Source organism: Heteronotia binoei, chromosome 2, assembly GCF_032191835.1.
Source record: "Heteronotia binoei isolate CCM8104 ecotype False Entrance Well chromosome 2, APGP_CSIRO_Hbin_v1, whole genome shotgun sequence".
Lineage (NCBI taxonomy): Eukaryota > Metazoa > Chordata > Lepidosauria > Squamata > Gekkonidae > Heteronotia > Heteronotia binoei.
Window position 1 is genome coordinate 171,493,084 of NC_083224.1, and position 14,725 is coordinate 171,507,808.

The 14,725-nt window shown below is 43.5% G+C and overlaps 1 protein-coding gene across 1 annotated transcript in view; it reads left to right on the forward strand.

The window, feature by feature from the left end:
• The window catches only part of KLHL20 (kelch like family member 20), a 37,630-nt gene extending 23,798 nt beyond the window's left edge, over window positions 1–13,832 (forward strand). Inside the window, exons 7-12 of the mRNA XM_060232457.1 lie at window positions 69–252; window positions 2,270–2,413; window positions 2,531–2,664; window positions 3,471–3,679; window positions 5,088–5,194; window positions 12,038–13,832. Of these exons, the coding sequence (XP_060088440.1) occupies window positions 69–252; window positions 2,270–2,413; window positions 2,531–2,664; window positions 3,471–3,679; window positions 5,088–5,194; window positions 12,038–12,122 (863 nt within the window). The 3' untranslated portion in view covers window positions 12,123–13,832. The remainder of the gene's footprint in view (window positions 1–68; window positions 253–2,269; window positions 2,414–2,530; window positions 2,665–3,470; window positions 3,680–5,087; window positions 5,195–12,037) is intronic.
• Window positions 13,833–14,725: the final 893 nt, after the last annotated feature.

The following is a 14,725-nucleotide window of genomic DNA, read 5'->3' on the forward strand; positions in this document are numbered from 1 at the left end:
CTTACCTTATTTATTTTTAAATGAAATTGCTCCTGTCCACCATTTGGTTTCCCATTTGACTTCCACAGTGGGCGGCTGGTGCAGCGGGGATGCGATTTCCAGCGTTGAGCGTTATGACCCTCAGACCAATGAATGGCGGATGGTGGCTTCCATGAGCAAAAGGCGATGCGGCGTTGGCGTCAGTGTCTTGGATGACCTTCTGTATGCAGTGGGGGGCCATGATGGCTCCTCCTATCTGAACAGTGTAGAACGGTGAGTCACTGCAAGACAAAATTGCAGGCTCCCTAATGCTTATTTGCTTGCTGGAATAATAGCAACTGATAAATAACTGATCCAGCACCACATTTGAATGTACAAGAGCTGTCTGTTGCATGTGGTTTTGGTTAGTGCCCAGCTGTGTGTCCTTCTGGATGGAAAGCATCCTGCTGCAATGATCTGCCCTCTGGTATACAGATGTAAAACTCCTAGAAATCCAGAAGGCCATTTTTGTTTTCTTTCCCAGGAGAAAACTGAAATTTAGGAGAGGGAGAAAGGGCTAAAATATACACAGCACTTTTTTTTCTTATAGAGAGAAACTTTCTTATAGCTTTAGGACTAGAAATGTGTTTTGCATCATTCTAGTATATAAATTTGTACTGTTTGGTGTAGTTATTACATTTTAGAAGCATGTTTTGCTTCTTTTTTTGCTGTCAAGTAACAGCTGACTTATTAAAGGGTTGGAACACTTTCCCTCTGAAGAAAGGTTAAAACGCTTGGGGCTCTTTAGCTTGGGGCAACGTCAGCTACGGGGAGACATGATAGAGGTTTACAAGATTATGCATGGGATAGAGAAGGTAGAGAAAGAAGTACTTTTCTCCCTTTCTCACAATACGAGAACTCGTGGACATTCAATGAAATTGCTGAGCAGTCAGGTTAGAACTGATAAAAGGAAGTATTTCTTCACCAAAGGGTGATTAACATGGAATTCACTGCCACAGGAGGTGGCGGCGGCTACAAGCATAGCCAGCTTCAAGAGGGAAATGGATAAGCATATGGAGCAGAGGTTCATCAATGGCTATTAGCCACAGCTTATCATTGGAACTCTCTGTCTGGGGCAGTGATGCTCTGTATTCTTGGTGCTTGCGAGGGGCACAGTGGGAGGGTTTCTAGTGTCCTGGCCGCACTGGTGGACCGCCTGATGGCACTTGGGTTTTTTTACCACTGTGTGATACAGAGGGTTGGACTGGATGGGCCATTGGCCTGATCCATCACGGCTTCTCTTATGTTCTTATTGCAACCCTGTAGGGTTATCAAAACAAGAGATGAACAGAGGCGCTTTGCTATTGCTGACCTCTGTGTAGCAACCCTGGACTTCCTTGGTGGTCTCCCATCCAAGTACTAACCAAGGCTGACCCTGCTTAGCTTCTGAGATCTTACAAGACCAGGCTAACCTGAGGAACATAAATGTGTTTTATATAATTGTAATATATAAACTAGTACTGTATGATGCATTTATTACATTTAGAAGCGTAAGTGGCTGAACTTTATTCAAACAATGCAGTTACATCCAGTTGGAGGCCTAACATTGCGGTAGTAGGGCAGACAGAATTTACCAATGTGGTACCATGCAGGCCGAGTATCTCATTTAAATTGGGCCCTCAAACCCTCTGTGTGCACTGTACAGCCATAGCCCAGGCATGTGACACATTGGTGTGCTGATATTGCACAAATAGCCGAACACATAGTGGTCCAGTTTAAAAGAGACTCCAGGTGTGTGCAGTGTTACACCCAGTAATTTCTCTTCTGCTGTAGGTCCTGTTTAAATTGAGCCTTTGGGATAGAGGAGCAGACTTCACCTGGAAGAGATTTGCTTGTGCCAGTTGAGATAACAGGGATCTTTCTAAAAGACTCATTTCCTTTATTATAGAAATCATGTAAATCCTTCCTGTAAAAGGTTCCTCTCCATACGGTCTGCATTATTCATAAATGGAGGGACAGTGGTGTTGAAGCACGCCCCACAAGCAGCTATTGGTCTTTCAGACAGCTTTTGGCTCTTTCCCAAACAGATTGCACCTGCCTTCTGCCTAACGGATCTCAGCATTGTGAGCTATCAGTAACTCTGGATATTGAGTTGATCTGCTCTGTAATGTATCCTTGCTGGGCATCGTAGCTGCATTCGGATGTCACAAGCAGAATCAGAAAGGGCCTGCAATGCGAAGCCCATAAGCAAAGCTTTAGAGCTCTAGGGAGCACCGGGATGAAGATTTCACCTGTTTGCTGCCCTTTTTAGATATGACCCAAAGACGAATCAGTGGAGCAGTGACGTCGCACCCACTAGCACCTGCAGGACCAGCGTCGGGGTGGCAGTTCTTGGTGGCTATCTGTATGCCGTGGGTGGCCAGGATGGCGTCTCCTGCCTCAACATCGTTGAAAGGTATTCCCTTTTTTAAAAAGTGGAGAGGGAAGAGCAATATGTAATTCAAGTGTTTTCAGAAGGAGATGGAATCCCTGGGTGAACTTTCATTGAAATGCTTTTGGTGTCTTGCTTCAGGTATGACCCAAAAGAGAACAAATGGACTCGAGTGGCTTCCATGAGTACCAGGCGACTCGGGGTGGCTGTGGCTGTACTAGGGGGCTTCCTTTATGCTGTCGGGGGCTCTGATGGGACATCTCCTCTGAACACAGGTATCTCCCATATAGGAGCTTATCTCTTTCTGTGAGTCTGCTGTCACCTGGTTGTCCATCAGAATATACTGAAGTTCTTTGGAGTGACGTATTGGAGAAAGTTGTTGCTTAGAATATAATAGCACCCAATAGACATCACGATTGTCCAGCTCTGGGTTTTTTTGTAAACCAAGTTGTTTTGCTTCATTAACTATATATGAAATAGATGCTTGGATTTTCATCTGCCTGGTAATCAGTTGAAGAAATTGCTTTTGCAACTGAAGCCAAGCATTGGCATGTGTCTGTGTTAGGGGGAGAACCCCATTTCATGTTTCTCTATTCACGTACAGAAAGGTCTGTCAGCTGCTATTTTCTGTGATAGCCAATTTGACCTTCCAGGTTGAAAGACAATGTTTATATGAATGGCAAGTGGTTGAGAACAGATCAGATCCCGTAAACCCCCTCCCTGCTCTATAGGAAACCACTGCAGGGAAGCTGCATTAACTATTCCCTGCAGTGTAGGAAAGCATTGCGGTGGGGAGAACAAAAAATTAATGGTATTTAATCCAACAAGGAGAGGTCTGTTGCCTTCATGTCCTGATGATGGGCTTTTGGAAGCATCTTGGCTGATCCCTGTCGAAACCAAATTTTGAACTAGATGGGCTGTTTGCCTAGTCCGGAGGGCAGCTGCTGTAGTCTTATTGAAGGAAGGAAATAGGAATGGACAAATGCTTGTTTTAGTCATTGATGGTTGGTTTGGGTGTCATTGTTGCTTTGTAAGGACCTTTAAGAATCTGTTTAATCAATTATATGTGGTTCCTCTGCAGTGGAACGGTACAACCCCCAGGAGAACCGTTGGCACACAATCGCGCCCATGGGTACCCGGCGTAAGCATCTAGGCTGTGCAGTATACCAAGACATGATATATGCAGTGGGAGGTAGAGATGATACTACAGAACTCAGCAGCGCTGAACGATACAATCCCAGGACCAACCAGTGGTCTCCCGTGGTGGCCATGACATCACGCCGTAGCGGGGTAAGCTTGGTTTGATTTGGCTACTGTTGACTACTGTTGCTACTGAACTATCGTTATTTAGACTGTAATGAACTGAATCGACTGCAATGAATGTGAGGAAGGCCAGTGTGATTCTGAACTGTAGGTAAGGAGATTTCCTATGTCAGCAGATGACACCTAAGTGCTTAGCATTTTGGAAAGAAAAAAATGTAGCTAGCAGCGCAATGATTTTTTTTATTCCCCAGTTCGTGTCCGTTCCAGCCTCTCTTTCCATTTGAAGCTTTCAAGTGGCAAAAGAAATAAAAAAGCACAGTGCCACACCCACATGTATTGTATGAGTAGGTGATGTGGCATTTCACATGTGTAGGATGCCCAAATAGCGCAATAATCCTTAAGGAACATATTTTTTAATGAGCTTAACAAAGGGGAAATAATCTACACCTTGGATGACCTGTGTAAGTATAGTCTGTCCACATGTGCCTGATCTGGGCAATCCTCATCCTTCAAAATGAGTGGGGTGGGTGGGTTAAAGGATATTGTGGACCTTTATCCAGTGGAAGGTTTACACTGACAAGGAAGGGACATTTGTCAGTGGAGCAGCCCAAATATCCCCTAATATGCTTCTCCTAGGGGATGGGGCGAACCCCAGGAATGGGATGAGGGCAGACTCAGAGGTTTATAGAGGGAGGAGGGAATTGGTAGAAAATTGTAGGTATCTTCCATGGGGTCTGCTAGGGTTCTGTTCATGTGCCCAAGCGTTTGGTTGAGAGATGGGTCCTGTTTTCCCCATCTATAGGTCATACGTATATTGAAGTGCATGGGTTAGATCCTATCACAAAGGTTTGCTTGCAGACTCTTCCTGCAGCCATCCAACTCCTAGCTTACGTTGCTCTTGGTAAGCCCCCTATCTCTTAGGAATAGTATCTCAGAGGGCATTTTGAAGGGGGGAGACAGAGACATCACACTTTTGTTCATGGCATTTAGATGGGATCTAACCTTGAGTGTTTAGACGAATAGCCTGATCAACAAATTAGTTAGGTGAAAGCCCTTTCAGTTTACTACTGGGGTCCAAAATACCAAGACCAGAGCTCTGTTTGCAAAATGGAACTTTTCTGCTTCTCCCTCCCCTCAGCGCTGACTTAGTGCTTGCCTTTAGATGCTGCTTCTGAAAGGTGGGGGCTCCCAGGAACAGTGCTGGGTGCAGAGTGGTTCAGTGGAAGGAAGGGATTAGCAATAATTGACCTGCTTGCCACACTAACAGAAGTGCTCTTCTGCTGGCAGAGAACAAGAGTTGTGTTCAATTATCCCTCACCAGCCCACTCTTCCAAAGAGACAAATGTGTCCTACATACTTGAATCTATACTTGATCTTTTCACCAATGCCTTTAGAGAAAGATTTTTTTTAAAGAAAAAAAACAATTATCATCTAGGTTGGTCTTGCTGTGGTGAATGGACAGCTCATGGCTGTGGGCGGCTTTGACGGAACAACGTACTTGAAGACCATTGAAGTGTTTGATCCAGATGCCAACACATGGAGGTAAACTTTTAAAAAACAAAACAAAATTTCCTTAGATTCATTCCGGAAAAGAAAATAAATCAGCGTTGAGAGTTTATATCATAAAGATATCAACGTTGAGCAAACCAGTTTTCAGTAAATGAAACCTCACAGCACCATAAATCAGACAGTTTCATTGAAGGAGTGAGATCCTGATAATCAGTACAACCATTTTTCTTAAAGCATGAAGTCTTGTTTTTCCAGCCAAAGGAATAATAGTTTTGACTTCTGGGAGGACATTTATGAATAGTTCCATATCCATATATATTTTTTTACATATTCTAATAAAACTTCCTTAACTTTTTTGTATTCTTATATCCACCATTTCTGTGTTAGTTTGTAACATCTATCACAGGGAGTACTTGGCCTGTTATCAGTGTTTTCTATATTATCCAGAGCTTTTTTTCCCCCCTGGAAAAAGAAGTGCCAGAACTCTCAAGAGGGAAATCAAAGAGAAACACACAGGTGCCCCTCATGAACTTTTAAACATTTTTTGAGAATTTTGTTTCCACAAAATGGTTCCTGATCCCTGTTCTGCTTCATTCCCAGAAAAAAAAGCCCTGATATTATTCTCTGCTCAGGCAATGGTCTAGAGGTGACTCCTTCAAATGGAATGCCCTGTTTCACTAATCCACCTTGAACTGAGAACATCTGTTTTTTTTAGGCAGTCTGCCTATCTTCATACCAGTTCTTTGGTTTGTGACAAAACCATCCATTCTCCTTGGTTTGGCTCATTCCAGACTGAGCTGAGGAGGAGGAGGTTTCCCCTCAAAACAGTGATGTTAGTGCAGCTCTTTGCTCAGTAAAGGTGAACAGCACAGATGCATCATTGCCTTGTGAAGTCCGCCATTGCCTTCACATAGATGACTTCTAGATTTGTTGTATATCCTCTAGTATGCAGTTCATAGAAATGTCTTAAGTGAATGATGATACAATTAAGCGAGCAGTGCTAAATGGTCATAAGCTTTCTCAGCATGAGACTGTGCGCACTTTTGTTTGGAGACATAGCTAGATCTGAAGCTTTAAAAGGGTTTGGATTATTCTGGTGGTTGCTGAGATTAAATTCTTTAGGTTTGTGCTGGATAAATACCTTGCATTCCTACCATATGTAACCCTGCTAAAGGTTGAATGTTCAAGAGTGCTGAGTATTTCACCCATACCTCCTGAAGAACAGACTGTGTACTGTAGATTTCTGACTGCTCCAGACTGGAATAAAGTTCTGTAGTCTACAATTCCACAGAGGTTATTATCTCTGAAGACACTGAGCCCTGTCTGTCACCAGTGCCTCAGAATAGGCCTGTGACGTTTCTCCTGTGCGCTGCATCTATGCCAGAAGCATTTGAACCTTCAATGAAACTGTGGTGTGCCTAATTCAATCTAAGTTATGGCTTCCCCCCACCTGGCTGCCCCAGTGTTGCCCCACAGTGGAAAAACATGTTTACTCAAAGTTCTTGAATTCTGTCTTAAATTTATCCTGCAAGAACTGCACTTGTTGCTGAAAAATATTCCTTTGGCAATACCACCTTGGATCAACAGGCCTCTTCGGACTTCTTCCTCTGCAGCCTAAAACTCTGATTACAGAATGAGAGTTGTAACCAGGTGGTGAAACTGGAAATTGGGATAGGCTTCCAGAGGAACTGTGAACATACCCACCTACCCCACAGCAGTGAGCTCTTCTTGAAGTTTGTAGTGAAGGCAAACGGCAAACCTTTAATGTAATTATTTTGAGTAAGGCTATGAATGCCCTGACTTGGGTAGAGCCAGTTTGGTGTAGTGGTTAAGTGCACGGACTCTTATCTGGGAGAACCGGGTTTGATTTCCCACTCCTCCACTTGCAGCTGCTGGAATGGCCTTAGGTTAGCCATAACTCTCGCAGGAGTTGTCCTTGAAGGGGCAGCTGCTGTGAGAGCCCTCTCAGCCCCACCCACCTCACAGAGGTGGGGGAGAAGATATAGGAGATTGTAAGTCACTCCGAGTCTCTGATTCAGAGAGAAGGATGGGGTATAAATCGGCAGTCGTCGTCGTCTTCTTCTAGGCCAGGCTAACCAGTCGCATCAGATATTGGAAGCTAAGTAGGGTCAACCCTGCTTAGTACTTGGATGGGACACCACCAGGCAAGCCCAGGGTCACTTTGCAGAGCTACATCTGATGTTTTGTCCTATGCTTGGTCTTGGAGGGGGGATCTAAGCAGTTTTTGTGGCCAGGATTTGACTGCCTCCAAAACTGAGAGGCCCAGGTTTGGGGTCTTTTGAGAGCCAGCTGGTGTAGTGGTTAAGAGTGGTGGACTCTAATCTGGTGACCTGGTGTGATTCTCTCACTCCTCCACATGAAGCCAGCTGGGTGACCTTAGGTCAGGTACAGTTCTCTCAGCGCTCTTTCAGCCCCACCTACCTCACAAGTTGTCTGTTGTAAGGAGAGAGAAAGGAAGGCAATTGTAAGCTGCTCTCAACTCCTTTGGGTAGCGAAGAGTGAGGTATAAAACCAACTCTTCTTCTTTGGTGCTGATGAGACCCATGTAAGAAGTGCTTTATCGTAAACCTCAGTAGAGTCCTGCCCAGAATTAGTACTATTGTGTCCAAGGCCTGAAAAGGTTTATTTCCAAAGTGTAGATAGAAGCCTGGAGGAGTTGTTGCGTGTGGCCTGTTGCATCAACTTTTGACAATAAAGTCTCTGTGGTGTTGTCTTCCTGGGCAGAAAAAAATGCTTATCAGGTCTATCTGTGGAGGGTCATTTGCCCCTCCCCACAACAACCAAGGCTCAGTACAGATATGGAATCCATCTGTGCAAATGTACAGAACTGGTCAAAGGGTAAACTGGGATTTGGATGCATATCCATTTTTTTTTAATTTTATTTAATTTATATCCCGCCCTCCCTGCCGGAACAGGCTCAGGGCAGCTCACAACATAGAAATCCACAATAGTAAAATATACCAGCTATAAAATAATCCATTCAATAAAATTATACATTCAGAATTAAAATCAGCATTACATATCGTTTGGTGCTAAGATCTAGGTATTATTCCATTTTTCAGTGTGACGGCATTCCATCTGCGCTGTAGGCACTACGTTAGTTAAAGGCCAGCTTGAAGAGGATGGTTTTGCAGGCCCTGCAGAATTGGCCAAGATCCCGCAAGGCCCGTATTTCTTCTGGTAGCTGGTTCCGCCAGTGGGGGGCGGCGATCGAAAAGGCCCTTTCCCTGGTGACTTTCAGTTTGGCCTCTTTCGGCCCGGGGATTACCAGTAAGCTTTGAGAGCCAGATCGAAGTACCCTCGGGGGAATGTATGGAGAGAGATGGCCCCTAAGGTAGACAGGTCCTTGACCATATAGGGCTTTATAGGTAATAACCAGCACCTTGTAATGAATCCTGGCCTCATGTTCTGCACTAGCTGTAGTTTCCGGGTTTGGCACAGGGGCAGCCCCATGTAGAGGGCATTACAGTAGTCCAGCCTCGAGGTGACCGTTGCGTGGATCACTGTTGCTAGGTCGTTGCGAGCCAGAAAGGGGACCAACTGCCTCACCCATCTAAGATGAAAGAAAGCGGATTTAACAGTGGCTGCTATCTGGGCCTCCTTTGTCAGGGCAGGCTCCAGTAGTACCCCCAAGCTCTTGACCACTTTCAGTGGCTCACCGTCAAGCACTGGTAGGGGAATTTCCCTTCCTGGACCGCCCCGACCCAGGCAAAAGACCTCTGTCTTCTCTGGATTCAACTTCAACCTACTCAGTCTGAGCTGCAGCGCCAGAAGTAGATTTTCTGGGACACAGTCAGGCCAGCCATCCATCAGTAAATAAAGCTGGGTGTCATCAGCATATTGGTGACAGCCCAACCCATACCTCCACGCAATCTGGGCAAGGGGGCACATGTAGATGTTGAACAACATCGGGGAGAGAACTATCCGCTGTGGCACCCCGCAGTTAAGTGGGTGCCTCCGGGACAGTTCTCGCCCAATCGCCATCTTTTGTCCCTGACCATCAAGGGAAGAGGAAAGCCATTTCAAGGCCAACCCCTGAATCCCCACATTGGCGAGGCAGCAGGTCAGTAACCAATGGTCGACCGTATCGAACACACACAATAGGTCTAACGGCATCAGCACCGCCGAGCTGCCTTGATCCAGATGCTGCTGAAGGTCATCCATCAGGGCGACCAGCACTGTCTCCGTCCCATGACCTGGGCAGAAGCCGGATTGGTGGGTGTCTAAGATGGAAGTGTCATCCAAAAAACTCTGTAGCTGTAACATGACTGCCCTCTCAATAATTTTACCCCAAAAGGGTACATTTGAGACTGGCCGGTAATTTGCCAATTCGGCTGGATCTGATGTAGCTTTTTTCAAGAGAGTGCAGAGCACAGCCTCTTTAAAAGGTGTTGGAAAAAGTTGGATCTATTTACGATGTCCTGTATAGGACATCTAAGCTTCCTCTGGCAAGCTTTGATTAGCCAGGAAGGGCAAGGGTCCAGATCACAAGTTGTTGGGCGTACATTGGAGAGGATTCTGTCAACTTCCTCCAGACTGAGCACGTTGAAGCAATCCAGAGCTGGTCTAGAAGACAGGCGAAGAATATAAAACACTTCAGTGCATATTACATAGTAGAAATTGACTGTGGTTCTAATGTAGCTAGGGCAGTGGTCCCCAGCATTGTGCCATGGTGCCCACCAACACTTTCCTGGTGCCTGGAATTTTTTTTTTTAATGTGGGGGGGCAGGTGGTTTTTTTGCCCAGCAAGGCTTCTCATGGGCCATTGGAAATCAATTGAAGAGTAACTAAACATTGTGTGGTTGGCACTATTTCCTATGGCAACCATTTTGCAGTTGGCTCCACCACCGGTGGCAGCCATTTTGTGGTTGTCAAAATTCCGAAGGTGCCCACAGCCTTAAAAAAAGTTAAGAACACCTGATATAGGGCCTCACCATCACTTCTGGAACTGAGAGTATGACTTAAGACAACTGCCAGAAAGCGAGGTAGAGTGAGACGCTTCCATGGTTGTCCTGTAAGCAGGAACGTTCTCATAGTGGCCTGGGAATCCTTACTTTTGAGGAGTTTTGCAACTGAATATGCAGTGCTAACAAAATGCTCCAGAGATTGAATCCAGACTAACCTTTCTGCAGGCAGAAAGCTTTTGACCCATGTTCAACTTGAAATGTATCCCCACTGAAATCCTGTTCCTGGATAGAGGTGATTCCCTAGGAACACAATTTCAGGGGGCATTTCAGGCTCCTATGTGAGGGAAGAAAGGGAGAACTACACTCCATGGGAGCAAGTCCCTGTGCCCACATTAACTTCTGGTCTGGGTTCAAGTCCAGGACACAGGAGAAAGCCATGCATTGTTGATAAAAATTGAATTGTGGATCCAAAGCCAGGTGGCCTGTGCAAAGGGTGTTCTGATCAGAACTTGTACTGGAAAGCTGCTGCTTCTGTAAGTCTAAGTAGAATAGGATTTCTAGCTCCTATTTATATCCTTGAAGAGCATTTGCTGCTTGATGAATCTGTCAGGTGCAAAAGGACAGAAAGAAATTAAAACTCCCATGTGATACCAAGCTCATGAACTAACATTTTCTTCTGGGATTTAATTTTTCTGATAACACATGTAGATAAATAGAATAATATATATATACACACGGCACATTAATCTTTCCACTGAGAGATTTTCCATGTGCACAGCTGACACTGCTTTATTACTGAGGTTTGTGTGTCTTAGTGTCAAAGCAGATGAGATGTGTGGGAGAGATATGGCAGGAACTTCCTAGGGCTTAAAGCTAAGTTGTAGAGGAGGGAAGAGTTTCAGAATCCTTCTACCCTGGTGTGCTTGGATTAAAGTTCCAACCTCAACTTCAGCTGTGCAGAGCTTCAGTGGAGCTTTAAAAATGTCAAAATCCAGACATAGATCTCCCAGTAAGTTTAACACAGGCGTGTCAAGCTCATTTGTTGTGAGGTCCAGATCTGTGCTTCCAAGGCAGATTTTTTACATTTAACCCCATAATACAACAATGAGTCATTAATTCAGTGATGTACTAAACACTCTCAGATTAATATTTTTACACTTAGCCGTTCAGTTAATAACTGAACTCATTCTCATTCTTTATAAGGTAAAGGTACCTTATTCCCAGAGAAGTCTATCTGGGGCAAGAGACTTTATTTATTTATTTCATTTGTTAATTTCATTTATATCCCGCCCTCCCCCACCTTGGCAGGCTCAGGGCGGCTAACAACATTCCATAAAAACATACAGTAATAAATAAAGCCTTAGATTTACAATATAGAACAATAAGACATTAAAACATTAAATTAAAACCAATCCAATAAATACAGTTATACTGCGGTATAGGTCTTTAGACCGCATTGGCGGATCCTTGATTACCGTTTTTCTTAGCAGTCCGAATATGCTAATTTAAAAAGGGTGGTCTTGCAGGCCCTGCGGAACTTTAATGCAGGGGTGTCAAAAACCTACCTAAGGAAATCTCTAGTTTGAAGCTTGTAAAAAAAAAAATTCCAATAACTTTTATTGCATCCAGAATGAGAATGAAACACTTGTTTTAAAAAGTGAAGGCTGAAACACACCAGTTCTGTAGAAGATGCTGCTTTTTATGATGTCTTATCTGATCATGACCCTAGATAATTAAATCTACTTTCAAAACATATAAATATAGATTGCCATAGAGTTTGAATAAGCCTTAAAAGGAGATAAATTTCAACTGGGCAAGCTACAGCTTATTTAATATTGAAGGTTATTGTTGTACTCCTTATCATCCCACTGATTTTATAATATACCCATTTGAATAGTCTTATTTCTGCATTTGCTGTTGTGTAAGAATGTGCTTTTTTTCCTTGCAGACTCTATGGAGGAATGAACTATCGTCGGCTTGGCGGTGGTGTAGGAGTTATCAAAATGACACATTGTGAATCCCATATATGGTAAAACAACCGGTGAGAGGAATCCCCCTCTGTGTTCATTCCTGTTGAAACTGGTCAACCTGGTGACCTCTGAGCTCTCTGAGGCTCTAGTAAAAGCAAGATCGCACTTATATTCTTTGCTGGTGCCTCTTCCTGTGGGACTGTAATGGATGTTGAACGCATTTCCCCCTCCACTGCTACAATTACAGAAGACCATGCTAACTTCTCCAGCAAACAGTCTGGAGCACGCAGTTTTCCTTGTCTTACCTGTTCTCCTCTTCCATCCTGATTTACTGAAGAAACTGGAATTTGGTGTCACTCTAGTCACTTTAGTAACAACCTAAGAACTCAAAGTGTACTAGAGGTCTGCCAAACAAGGGCCCATTCAGCTCTGTCACAAATGGGCAAGACATCTGTCCCGAACGTGAATGTGTGTCAGTCATAGCCCTCTTGACAGGGTTGTCAGCCACGTTCACATCTACTCTCATCTCACTGAAAAGTAGTTGCATAAGACCTCATTTCAGCAAAGGCAAAGTAAAGAGGATGCTGCAGGTAGGTTTTGCTTAAATTAAATGACCTACAGTGCTAACCGATTTTTTTAGCCTTTTTCTGTTTAACTTTTACTGTATGTCTTTTGGATACTATGAAAACACCTTATTTTGTAGGCTAACTTCAACTGAATAGATTCTGACTATTGCATGCAGTTTTCCAGCTGAAGCTATTTATAAATTCTGATCGCTACCTGGATTTTGGAAAGCAGAATGTTATACCTTAAGACGGTCAGCCTCACTGGAAAACTGAACAAAAGATCAAAATACATAGGAAGAACAGGAATGTAACTTGGTACTTAGCGGTGGGGAAGTTTTGATTGCCCTGAACATTTGAGATGAGCAAGAGCACACTAATAATGTTCTTCCTTTCAGGGAAGAATTTTCTGAGACTGTGTCCTTTTGTATCAGTAACGAGGCTCATTTTCTGCATACATCATATCTCGTCAACTTAGAGGAAAACTCCGGTATAATACCCCATGAACATGTGTGCTGCAATTAAGCAGTTGTTGAGACAGAGAAAACAAGGTACCCTTTAAGAAGCAGTTGACCTTTCTCTTCTGTTCATTTTAATTAATATTTCAGAGCACTCTCGGTGTGTAATTTTTGGGCTCAGAGGCATGATAACTGCCTTATTACACTTCTGAAAGAAGTGCTTAGAATTAAAAGTATTTGCCACCTTTTTTTCTGCAGCATAGCTGTTCCCTCAATCAGTTCAAAAGATTGCAGCCTTAAAACATCTCAGATGGATTAACTGCTGTAAAGATTCCTCACCCCAAAATTTAACTGTATCACTGTTGTAGCTTGCTTGGAGAGCATAGAATCAAAGAGTAATGCAAATTGACCAGTTATTGTACAGAGGTCTGCCAGGGCCTTGACAGGCCATGAGTTCTGCAAGCTGGAGCAACACCCAGATGTTAAGACCTTCTTTATGTAGCTTTAAAGCCTCCACAGCTTTAGTGTATTTGGGTAGATAAAAGTTACAGTTAACATAAGTGGCTGTTGGGGGGAGAAGTTCAGAGGTGAAAGCCCTTCCTTTTGCCCTAAAGGTTGGCATTCTTACGTTTACATTTTGAACATTTGCACCTTTACAAAGACAAAGTATTCTGTAAACAGTTGTTTACATGTATCATTTGTGCTTTTTCTAGCATGAGTTAACTTGTATAAATAGCATTACCTTAATAAAATCTTGTTGGGGTGTTTTTGTTTCATTCTCAACCAAAATAACATCTGGAGCAATTTATCCATTGTGGTATCCTAAACTTCTGGTTGAATGAAGGTGACAGGATCTCTCTAGCCTTTTCTCAATTACTGGGGTCCTTGGGTTAGAAGCCATGTCATTTTTTAGCACTGTGTTTTTCCTCCCCAAGACCAGCTGAACCTTGGGGGTGGCTTATCAAATCTTTATTTGTTCAGCATTTGGATCAATGGGCATTTGATGAGTCTCCCGTTTTTTCTCTGCCCTTACGTTTCATACACGTAGCACTCTTCCTGCAGCCCTGGATTTCCTAAGATCTTCTGCTGGTATTGAAATTAAGTCAAACATCCTGTTGTGATACTCTCAAACTGCTTATACTATAACGTAACATACTGTTTTTCAGGTTTGAAGGAAAGGGTGGCTACTTAGGTACAATGGACAGCAAGTTATTCACTGCTATGACAGTCTGCATGGCTGGCTGGCTGTGTGCAGCAAAGTGCAGGAAATTGCACTCATAAGCAAATTTTCCTGCCTTCCCCCCATTAGCCTATTGTTCCCCCTTCACAGGCAGCTAGGAATAATGTGGAGAGTGAAGTATATAATCCTGGCAGGAGAATTTTCCACTATAAGAGAATATGAGAATCAATCCTATAATGCATATAATCTACAATGGTTGTACATACACCTGCGCAAAAAGTTCCAGTTGTGGGGCTTTTGGTCGTGTGATATAACAGAAGGTTGAAGAGCTAAAAGAAAGTCTCTTTAGATTCACAAAAAGACACCTGATAGTAATACCATATTTCCTTCATATAACAGAATCTGTACTTAATGGGACAATGGCAATTACAGAAATTGACTCAAAGTAACATATAGAACAATGTG